At 40.2% G+C, this 12,405-nt stretch overlaps 1 protein-coding gene across 8 annotated transcripts in view; it reads right to left on the bottom strand.

Moving 5' to 3' along the window:
• The window catches only part of KALRN (kalirin RhoGEF kinase), a 529,910-nt gene that overhangs the window by 267,957 nt on the left and 249,548 nt on the right, over positions 1-12,405 (bottom strand). For all 8 annotated transcript variants that reach the window (XR_007507253.1, XM_049810170.1, XM_049810120.1 and 5 more), the window contains exons 8-9: positions 8,121-8,252; positions 1,842-2,072 (exon numbers count right to left, since the gene is read on the bottom strand). Coding sequence is in view for 7 of the 8 variants with exons in the window: in XM_049810170.1 (XP_049666127.1) it covers positions 1,842-2,072; positions 8,121-8,252 (363 nt within the window). In the remaining variant the exon portion in view is untranslated. The remainder of the gene's footprint in view (positions 1-1,841; positions 2,073-8,120; positions 8,253-12,405) is intronic.

Raw genomic sequence — 12,405 nt, 5'->3', positions numbered from 1 at the left:
TCTCTTCCTCTTTACTTTCTAAGTAGGACAAAGAGATGCCTCCAGTAAGTGTATGCTAGGACAGAAACGTGTCTGTCATTAAGTTGTTGCTTTCCAGATAATAACTACCCATTAAGAGAAAAATTTTGAAAGATTGCTGCCAACAGAACTCACACACAGTAACGCTCTCTGAAGTGACTGTACTCCAGTGACTCTTACTGCTTGTTTCTTTTCCTCTCACCAAAAGTCACGGTACTTACAAAAGACCTGTTCCTTTTGAAAACCAGTGACGCAGCCTCATTGCCTTGCATATGTGGGAAGTAAAAGTCTGAATGGGTTTCATGAATGAACCTCATAAACACTTCTACTGATTTCAAAAGATGTAAGAGAGAAAGTTTTGGGTTGGAGAGATTGAACAAAAGTGTAAATCACCCTAGAGGATGAAGAATTCCTAAGATAATATGGATTCTTATTGACATTATATACCACAATTGGAAAAAGCATAATATCAGAATTTACAACCCTTGATTTTTGAGATTTTAACTCCAAAATTGTATTAACTTCATATAGTTTGCAAAGAGTATTCTAACTGAATTCTGAGTACATGCTCTATTTAATATATAGCTTATGAATTTCATTACCATGCAGTATGTTTACTGACACATAACGAAAGTGAAGTTGCTTAAATTAAGCATCTGTTACATTCAATCCTGGTTTTAGTTATCTATATGGCATGAATATTTGTGTGGTTTCATAGGAAAAAAATGAGCAGGTAGAAAGTCCGGCAAACTTTTCAAGGCTGCCAGAGAAATGGTCATACATATTTGCAAAGGATATCTACAGCTACAGTTCTGTCTGTGCTGGTGCACTTCAACTATGGCACTAACAGGACCACAAATTTGCATGTTGAATGAAAGTTGCCTGTCTCCTGTCATTGCTGCTTCATGTTTATTTTGCATGTGACGGCTTTGTCACTCCATCTCCACCTCATTTTTCACTTGCAGGAAGGCAACACCATAAAGAACTCTAGGGACATTAGAATGCTCCATAAACATGATTAGAACATTCAGCCTCTTCATTTAAAGCAAGTACCGTATTGCTACCAACATCTGCTTCGGGCTGTAATGGGGCCCTTAAACAAACCACACCATCCTGAATGAGCAGAGCCCTGTAACATCTGTTGCTTGTGCTTGCATATTTGGCAGCTACAAACATGGCTTTTCATACTCGCTGTCAGTTACGCTGTTGTGCTGGTATTCAAATGGATTCCTTTGGGAGAGAAAAGTTATTCACCTGGAGCCTAAGTTCTCAGAGGTGAGCCTGTACTGTATAAACTGTATTTCTGTGAGGTGGGCTCTGCATATCAGGGTGTGCAGTTCATTTGAGCCAGCAAACTCATAGCACAAGTACGTGGACTCCATAAGTGGTAATAATGCAAAGATCATCTAAAACACCACCACTGAAAGGCCTGTATCTGCATTGTTTCCATATAGGAAGGTGAAATACACCACAGTTAAATTGCTTTTTACACTTGAAATTCTTCTTTCTATTAAACATCACTTTCTCAAGAAAAGTAGAGTACCTACGGCTCACTTGTGAAAAATTAACTGGTGAAAATAGTGTCATATTCTTGTGGGGAATGGACTGATCAATAATCAATGGACTGATTGATGATTTCCAACATGAAACTGAGAGGTACTGAGAGGTGCTGAGAGGTGCATTAAGATTTTAGCATATTTCTAGCACAGATAGAGCTGTGTGTGACATCTTGGTTATGGCAATATCCTCTAGACAAGTCACTAAACAATCTTTATGACCGCAAAGAAGGGGCCATTCTTTATCTTCTTTAGTAATGCTATTACCTGTTGAACATCCTGCTGGAAAACACAGAGCTGCAGCCTTTGATGTAGCCGGACCTTTCTGTGTTGCCAGATGCTCTCTAGGCGCCGCTGGTGATGCAAGACTTCATGTACCACATCCAACACCTGGTGAACAGCCTTGGAGTAGTTTGCAGTAGCAGTGAGGGATTCAGAATTCCCAGGACTCAAGGGACGCTGTAGAACATCCAGCAAGGCTTTTCCATCCTGGCTCACCTAAGTGAAGAAATAGGTCTACTTCACTGCACTGATACTTAAACATCCAATAGCTGACAGAAAACAATCTAGCTGATGCTTTTCCTCCTGTGTGTTTTCCTTATTTTAGTCAAAAAGGAAGAAAGACCTCATAACATCTCTTTTTTACTTGTACTTACATATTTAGCACTTGCCTTCACTTCCTAGTGGGCCCGCTGTGTCACTCAGCAGGAGCACAGATACTGCCCTGCTGGGACTGCATACATAGAGACAGAGATCCCAAGACTATATTACGTTCTGACACTCGGGCACTGAAAATTCTTGACATATACTAGTTGATGACAGGTGACATTTGCAATAGCGGGCCTATTTTTGTGAGGAGGTGGCATTTTAAGAGAACCACAGATGGCAGAGTTATTCATATTCTGTATGATAAGGGAGAGCCCTTTCTTCATAGGATTACTAAGTATGTATATACGTTGAGAAGTGTGGCATTCTGATTCTGTATTTCATTCAGTGGCTGTGAAAAATAAATTAATATATGATAGCGATTCTTTTCTTCACCAGGAACAGCTCAGAAGGACCTATAATCTCCATTTGCAATGGGCTACAAAGTTCGCCAGCAAATGCAAAGCCCTCTGCACACGTGTAACCTTTTTTTGAGCATATTAAAACACATTTGCAGATGCAAAGGCATTTGGGCATTAAAAAAATCCCAGAATGTCAGATTTTTTAACGCCAGATTTTTTCCTGGAACGTTCCTGGAGCATTTTCATATTGCAGGGACAAAATGAAAAATGGAACCATAAAAACCAAACTGCTATTAACAAGTGTGTGCATGCACTGTTTCTCTAAAAACAGCTTTTTGAAATATTTTTCAGTTGCAGATTGCAAAGTTAAAACATTTTTTTCAACAGAAATGGTAAAAGAGGACATTATCAGAATCCCTTTCTCATCCCAGCCCACTTTTCTCTTTCACCTCTGAAACAAAGTGCAGTGAAAATGACAAGATTTTCTGAAAAGTTTTTATTTCTGTGCAATCACAATCACCAATCTTGCCAGAGAATGGCTTAATGAATGTTCTTCATCCAGTTTAAACTTTGAACATTATCAGTCAAAGTTCAAACACATCTCAGGGATTTCCAAGTCTCATTTATTTCTGTATTATAAGTTGCTTGTTCAAATGTAGCAAATACCCTTTAATACCCAAACCTGTGTCTTTTGGCAAGCCATGCTACATCCCAGTCTGCTGTAGCAGTGTGTATCTGGTGCATTTTCAGAGAAATCAAGAGAGCCTTTGAGATTTATACTGGCAAAAGCGGGAGTCAAATCTCATCATACTTACAACTATTAGCTGGCCTTAAGCAGATCCTTGGAGATTTTTTAAATATTCAGGGCAATTTGGAATTTGATCAGGAAATATCTGGAGAGTTCATAGGGACTGGCTTTCCATACTCAAATTGAGTTGCTGCTGAAGACCAGCTGGAACAATTTGCACATGCTGAAGCCTTCTGGGGTCACAGACGGAATGATTGTACTCACCAACAACAGTGGATAGTGGTGATATGAGGGAGGATTTTAGGAGGAAACACTGAGCCACAGGTGTTACCTTGGCAACATTATGGAGGCAGCAATAGCTGCTAGTCAGGAAGCAGCAGCTTCTAGACAGGGAAGGAGACAAGGCATACTACATCCTATTTTATCTGTGGGAAGATAATCAGCAACAATTTAATCACTGGGAACCAGAAACCAAGGCTATGCACACACTTGGGAGCAGCTTATTAGACCAGAAACTCACTCTGTGCACTGGCTAAATTCACTGTGTGAATTCACTATGTTCCTGTTACTGGCCTTTGGCTTCCAGCTAGTCTGAATCTGTCCCTGGGTGGTGTTACAATGCTTTTAGTACAGTCCCTGCTGGTTTACACTGACAGAAATCACAGCAGAATCAGGATTAACAATAAAGTTTCAAAAGTTTACCAGTCAGAGATATGTGATTGCACAGACAATATGACAGACATGCTTTACTCAGGACAACTTTCCTGGAAACTTTGTGCCATAATATAGACCTATTCACACCTACTCCATCTCCCAAGTGCAGGCCCTGCATGTCAGGTTTTTGCCTTCCAGAGGTATAATCCTGCAATCCTTCCATTTTGAGGGGTCAGATCCTTGGGTGAAATATTCTGTATACTAATTATGACTGATCAAAACACCAGACTAAATTCAGTTGTCTTACAAAAAAAGTGCTCTTCCAGAGCTGACTAGTGGGTGAATATGACCAGCAAGGCCTTTACAGTAAAAAGTCTCAGTGGTAGCAGCAATGCAGAATGAAAAGCTTGTTTCAAAGGCAACAGCTTGTACACCCCTGCTTCGTCCAAAGCTAAAACAGGACAATGTTCCCCCAGATTTGTGGTGCAAGGGAAAGAGTGAGTACACTTCTGCATTCTTTCTTACTCCTTTTTCTTCTATAGGATTTAGGCTTTTATCTATGGCATGATAATTTGTTCCTGTTGTCTGTCTAAAAAGCCTCAGAGATTACAAGTTATGATTTTCCTGGATGGGCATATCCTTCCAGTTATTCTCTGCTCAGCTAGAGATAAACACCAGACTTTGAGTGGTTGTGTTGTCCTGCTAATAATCATTAACACAAATCAGGGGCTATTACAAGTGTTCTCCTGCTCTCCAATTTACATGCTTGTCCCATCATGCTGGAGTAAATACATGCAAGGAGCACAGTGACAATCAGGTAACTGGTGGTACTCAGTATTTGCAAGGATTACACACATATTCCAGGATTTCATATCTTCTGCAGCTCTGAAGTTCTTTGGCTTAAAAAGTTTCTTTTCTGAAAGTATTTTTGTTGTGAATATTGCTGCATTCCCAATCAATGGTCACGGAAGGTTTGTGCTCTCAGAAGTTCACCAATGAACAGATTTCGGAAAGGAAGGGAACAGCTTCACAAATAGAGAAGCTACCAACTGTGCTCTTTCAGTCATTTCCATGTTCTCCTTAAAACTGCAAAAATAAATCACCAAATCTCTTTTCATGTGAATCTTTTTAATTTTTCAAGGACTGTGCAAGGAGACAAGCTTAGTTGCACCACTTCACTTATGTCTCACAATGTATTTTTAAGAAGTATTGCAAAAGTCTTAAAATGAATGGACCTGCACCCAGCATGAATGCAGTCCCTGTAAGGTACAAGTGCCAGTGCTGCATTTGTCAAAGTAAATTTGACCATTTCTCACTTATTTTGAAAAGTACAGAATTGCTGCTGGACTCTCTGGGAAGGTTTAACTCACCACCTGACACAACACACATATACACTCCTATCATATGCTGATATTCCTGCATTTTGACTTCATGGTAGGAAAAGGGCTAGGATGGGCAGTATACAAATGTTTCTGTAAGAAGTTATGTGATCTTGGGTAAAACAAAAAATAGATTTTGTTGTGCTAGTGGAATTATCTCCATTGATGTTGAATACATAGCTGGAGAATAAGTTAAAATCTGTAGATATCCTATATAGTGGGCCAGAAAGACCGCCAAAGCAGTGACTAGACTAATGGTGCCGTCTGTGAAACAGCTACAATTTGCACTAGGGAAAAAAAATTGGTCTTTAGAGCAAATATATTGCCACTTGATTCTCAGAAGAAGGAAGGCCTGTTCTAACAGCAGCTTGGCTTAGCACAGGAGAGGATTGCTTAGCTGTGGATTGCATATCAGGCCCATGATCTCTGCCTCCACTATTTCTGAGCTTAAGTGCAATAAAGGAAAGAAGGCAAATAATTATAGCTACAACCATGGCAAGATGGAAAAAAAAGAGCCTCCCTGTGATTCTTTGGGCGTCTCTTAGGTTCCTGCAGTGAATCTGAACTGCTTTGTTATACTCTAACAGCACAGAATAGGCCCATATAGCCTATTAAATGTTAATTAATAACCTATTAAATATCCATATAAAATCATTATTCCAAGGAATGTTCATTCTATTCCAAGTCTCTTAGAATTACAGAAATAGCAACAGAGATTTTCAATGACTGCAGGAAAAGAAAGGAAAGAAAAACTACAATTTTCATCCCACCATAGAGAGCTCTGAAGGAAGAAACGTTATTTTCTATAGGCAAGGGGCATTATCTAGATTGGAGAAACAGGCATGTGGATAGGAGGCAGCACTCCTAAGGCTTTTCAGCTCACCATGTAGCTGTGGGAAAAGGGATGAACATCTCTGAAATAACAGACTGTAACCTTTCTGGGTACTTATTAGTAAAATAATACAGAAATGTTTTAAACAGCTGTGTCTGTGATAAGATAGCTTTCTGAGGAAGCGTCAGCAAAAGCAATATGCATGTAAAATGTTAGTTTTGGTAGTGAGTTTTAAATGAATTTTAATTTCACAAAAACTAAGATTGGGGCTGATAAACAAAATGTTGGTTTCAAACATTATTATTTTTTATTTAATCCCAATTTGACCTTGTTTTGAGAAATAATTTTTAAATGCATTAAAAAAAACCTTAGTTTCACCTGACTAGGCATATATGCAAAATTCACAGTTGCAACTAGAGGTCAACAGGACTGTTCTGTGTTTACTCACACAATTCGCTGTTCCTGAGAAGCTTGATTATTGAATAAGGAATTGCCCTTTGTGATTGCAACCCAGACTTGCTCATTATAACTGACTAACTTCCAAATTCTTGCAGGTGTTCGGAGAACAAGAGATTTCTGTCTCACATTGCTTACATTCATCATTAAGGTATCTGCACAACTTCACTGTGTATGTACAAGTGCCTACCACCAAGCCTAGATTAGCAAATCCTTTTTTCTTCTATGTTATACTATAGATTCTTCCAACAGCATGATGACCAGAGCAAGGCCTGAGCATGGAGGAGAGCTGTTATGTTCTGTTCTGGAGTCTTCACTTGGTAACTAAGTAAAGCAAGCACTAGCACAGTCCTCCAGTCCAGCCTGGAAAACCCTTCAAGGAGCAAAATCCCTTGATACCCAGAAAGACAGTCAAGCACAGCACAGTACAGGGAAATGAAAATTACAACTAAACCCAAGCATTCAGGTGATCTGTGCATTACTTTCCAACATTCTTGAGTCCTGGAGACATGAATAACAGAATAGAGCGGATAATGTACATGGCTTCCCAGGGTAATTTGCAGGTCGGCCCATGCCTGGGGTGAACATCTAGACTAGCCTTATTCCTAAAAGGAGTCTTCTCAGATGCCAGGGAGGTCCTGTAGCCTTTTTGCAAAATAAAGTGGACTAAACACAGACCCTGGCCTGCAGAGGCAGATGCATTGAATGTTGGCTGGTTGTCAGTAGCTTTTATTTCATGCTGCAGCCTGGATGGGGGAAAAAAGCAAGTGAAGAATTTTATGGGTTTTTTTTTTTTTACAAAATGCCAGAGAATATGTTTTAGTCTTAGCATCCTTGGCACCCTCTTTTAAAGGAAAAAACCACATACCCTATTTAGGTCTGAGATATTTGACAACAGTATGTACAAATACATCTGACGTGGCTCTTAGGGACATGGTTTAGTGGTGGACTTGGTAGTGCTAGGAAGATCTTAAGGGTATTTTCCAACCTAAATGACTCTAGATTCTATCTAAAGCACAGTCTTTTGCAGCATTCATTGTAATGAGGACTTGACATCTCTGTGACTTTGTATATTGAAGGAAAAAGCCTTTGGCATTCTCTGTTGCCATTAGCACACCTGGCTAGAGCCAGGACTCATTCATAGAAGGAAAGCAAGAGGAGTAAAGCTACTGGTGGCTTAAAGGGGTACCCTCTTCAGCAAAGGCAGTGAAGCGGCTCTTCTTTGGGGTGTGAACACTAGTTCTAGATTTCATTTCTGTATGGGGTTTGTCCCTCAGATTTGTCCTTTTGTGCCCTTGCAAGCAGATTGCTGGGAGTAACCTCGTACAGCCTGGGATTAGATCTCACTTCTTTGAAAAAGTTGCAGAAATGGAAAGCACAACCTATCTCATTTAGAAAAGCTAAGCTCCAAAATGCAAATACCTGTTGTCACCTACCAGATACTCACATTTTTCTCTGGGAAGCACATACCTCTGTGTAGGCCTGTGTTACTTGTTCATACAGGGTCTGATGATGATGGATGGCCAGTTCCAGGTCTTGCATTTCTGAGGGGAGGCCTCCCTCACTGCACATTTTGCACCAGGCATCCACACCTGAAAGGAACTGAAACAATTCCAAGAACAATGAGCAACAGTGACACAGAACATAATCTCATCAACATTAGAGAACTTTGTTTTCAGAGTGCCACGTATGACTGCAGCAAGGACTGAGGAAAACGTAATAGTTATAAAGGAGTCCTTCTGAGCACCCTGGAAGAGCACATTCCTGTCACCTCCTCAGTACCTGAAGAACACCTAGCTCCAAAGGAATGTTTTCTGTTTCTTCTGGATTAAAAACAAATGCTCCTTTAACCAGGCTCACAAAACACCCATTCTAAGAGTCTTTGCATACCATGCAGGGAGGTCACAACATTGCATTCCAAAAAGGGAGGCTGCAACATGGTTAGAAAAAAACATAATCGTGAGGCACAAAAGGACACAGTTACAGCTCCAGCTGTATTTGGCATTGTCTCAGCTGTCAATCTTCCCTCAGTTGCTTACCTGTCCTTAACACTACTGATTTGAGCAATAGAAAACTCCCATTAAAATCAACACTGACATTCATTTCAGTGAAAGGCAGACAGTCTGTATTCAAGCAGTTCCCAACCAAGGGCCAACTCAGTGGGATTGCTAATAGGATACCAAGGCTTTAAACCCCTGGGTCACACATTTGATTCTGGCCCAGGTCAGCAGCGATCAGATACCATTACCATCTGACAGCTGCTAAGCAGCCAATGCAAAATGAGCTGCTGGTCTCAGTCCAGTTCCTGGTGGGCAGACATCCACGAAAAGGGAGAAAAATATCATTGCTGTTGCAGTTGATATGGTTTAGCACCTTGGTTGGAAGCCTTAACAGACAGCCAGAAACTGAATGGCTTCAGGGAGCAGAGGAATGGAAAAAAATATTTTTCCACTCTTAAAGGCCTCCAGATCAGTGCTGATCCACTTTGGCAGAACAAATTGGGGAAGCTCTCCTGGGTGCTGCCTGTTCTGTAAAAGAAAAAGGAATTTAGTCTCTAAGGTTCCCATCCTGTTTTTCTTTTAAGCAGGCCTGACTTCAATGACACAACTCACATGTTCGTATTTTGTCCATACTAACTGCCTAACACCACCTCATATCTTCTCATTAATATTTCCTCTTCCTCCATCTCTCTGTTAAACCAGCCTGCCATACTTTGGGGCTATTTATAAAAAAGAACAGCTAATTATACAACAGATGTAGCGCCCTGTAGGGTGAACGAATAATGCCACACAACCACCCTCAGAATTACAGCTTTATCCACTCCTGAAGTGTTCACCTGTGGCTTGTTAGGGAAGCACTTGCTCACAGCATGAAGGGCTGCGAGATTCAAAGCAAAGAATTTCAATTCAACTCCGGCTCTAGCATCAGCATCCTTTTTTATTAGCAGTGTAAAGCTATTCACCATCCTGCTGTGTAATCAAGGCTATAAAGTGTTTGCATTGTAAACACTTCTTTTCAGTGCACAAAGATTCCATGACAAAGATGAATTCCTAAATGTTCATGTCTACAAAGTACAAATCTACCAGTGAAAACTGTGCTTTCTAGAAGACTGGAGGCAAGGATGGCAGGTTCTCTGTGTTGGTTTGACTCCTGATCTGTTGAATCTCTGCAGATGAAATCCCCAAACACCCTTGCATAAAGCTGAAGTCATCATATTTTGTGCCAAGGTAGTGGAATTCACATCATTTCCTATGCAGTTTTAAGAGCACGGAGCTGAGATCAATCCCTTTTGGGGCTGTTACATGAACCTCTTGGTTGAAACAGTGAACAAAACCCCTTTACACCTTACAGACCAGTGCTCCTGCTGCTGGAATCACACTGTTACAGCTCGAATCAAAACTGCTGAATTCTACCAATTTTAGTACAAGCTTTTACAGTCATATACCACCATATACCCAGACTATGATTTGCACAGTAGGTGGGAGAAATCTCAAGAAGGTCCTATGCACATAACCACATTTCCACCTTGTTGTCTCACATCTATCTTTCTTTTGTATATCTATTGTATACAAGCAATGTCACACCAACAATTACATCGGTAATTTCACTTCTGCCACTAGCAGGAGCAGTTGACATCATCTATTTTAAAAAGTTTTAAGAAATGCAGACTGTCAGTGTTTGATACCCTGAAACAGTGCATAGTGGTCTGTGCTGCATGTATAGATTCACACAGGGAGAGCAAATGTTTTTTCTCTAAGGATTTTTGCAAAGTGTTAGTTCTTACCATAGGACTACTGATTTGGGTATCTTGAAAAAAGCAGCTATGTTAATTTTTATTATTTTTCACAGACTGTGGCAGGCACAAAAAACTTTATTAAATGTAACCCTTCATGCTAGAAACATATTTATATCACAAAATTACCATTTGACTGAGTTGAAAAAAGATGCATCTAAAATTGTAAATTGCTAACTGTCAGGCTGGAACAGGAGCTGTTACTGTCCACTGGATACTCAATACCATTGAAATTAATTGCTTAAATTTCTAGTTAGCCCATAGACTAGAAGAGCTCCTACTGGGAACAAAAAAGTTGCTTAAATATGGTTTGAAATGACAGCCTCCAATAATTGTACATGTTTTTTAAGACTTCAGGAAAGATTAAGAAAAATTTCTCCTAAAAAAGTCCCTAAGGGACCTTTGTGCCTCTGATCCAATCCAAAAGTAACTTTAAAGTAATGACCTACACTTACTCCTGACTCTTCACCTATTCACCTAAGTTGCAAATTCTGTATTAGGTCAGGTAATAATGTATATACTCATACCACTTCTTCCTAGCTTTCCTCAGGGACTGGTATGCTGTATCACATGGTTGCTCCAAAACACAGCTCAGACATTTTGTAGTCCATATTTCTCCACATTTGTTTTGCACGGTCCTTGCCTACTGCTTGCTAGGCTTTTGCATGGAAGCTGCAGGATAACCAGGGTGGTTCTCCTAGGCCCTGGAGAAATTAAAAGCAAACTTGTGTACTTTCATGCTCCAGAATAGGTTTGGAGAAAGATGGGAAGGGAGCCATGAAACTGTTTTCCTCGGTGACCTATAATATCTCTTGATGCCCTGAATTTTTTGTACAAGGCTAATTGTATATTTCCTGTTGTTGTTTCTGGAATTTCCCTATCTAATGCAGAAGTTTTCTTGGTCTTATCCCTGCATCTTATAGGTATCCACTGGCTTTTCCTTTCCTCCGTTTCCTCAAATTCTTCCTCCCTTTTTTCTTTTCCTCTCTCCTTAATTTCCTTTCCTCAGATAGGGGAGTTCAGGATGTGCTTAGAGATCCAGGCAGAGATGAGAGATGAGAACAGTAGTCTTCCTGGTTGGGGAGTAATGTAGTATGAGACAAATGGTCAGGGGTCACTCTTCAGAGAATCAGGACAAATGTCTAGCGTGGGCACCTAACACCTACTACCTTAAATAGCAATTCTGCTTGTTCACTTCTGAGGGTAGACTCTGACCCAGAATTAATTGGTTGAGATCCTCGACTGAAGACAATTTGTTCATTCTGACAGGATCTGTAGAGTGAGCATCTTATGAATACTTTAGCACACTTTCAGAGATTACACCCAAGAAAGGGAGGACACCTGGAATGTCTGCTTCCCCATCTGGCAGTTAATGGGCCAGAATCTATCTGGTGTAAATCAGCACAGTTGAAATCACAGTGAGCTAAGGCATGTTCTCCTACATTCTCTTGCAACTTTGAATAAACTCAGACGTACCTAAAGATACAGAAGCAGATTCTCTTTTGCACTAGAATATCTCCATGCTAGCATGAGAAAGGGAGGGCGGGTAGGGGGGAAGAGAAAATTAAAAAAACCCCAAACAATCAGGAGATTTGTAGCAGGTGGAATTAAGGGACATTTTGGAAACACCTCCACTGAATATCCTGAGCTGCACCTTGACCTGGACATAGTGGTTGTTTGGAGTTTAGTTTACTGGCTTTTGATCAAACACACGTGCCAAAGGAAGCCTGGCTGGAGACTAAGTTGGCAAGATTTGTCTTGTCTTCCTTTCCTTTCTTTTCTTTACTTTCCTTTTTTTCCTTTTTTCTTTGCTCTTTTCTTGATGATGGTTTAGTATGTACAAATTGTGTTTAAAAATTTAAGGAAGACACATGCATGCACACACACAAAAGACAAAAAAGGAAGAAACAAAGCAATAAAAAAAAAAAAAAAAAAAAAAGCTTTGATCCAGAAACTCATTCA

The sequence above is a fragment of the Accipiter gentilis genome, chromosome 1, assembly GCF_929443795.1.
Source record: "Accipiter gentilis chromosome 1, bAccGen1.1, whole genome shotgun sequence".
Classification (NCBI taxonomy): Eukaryota; Metazoa; Chordata; class Aves; order Accipitriformes; family Accipitridae; genus Astur; species Astur gentilis.
This window is presented reverse-complemented; position numbering and strand designations above follow the sequence as displayed.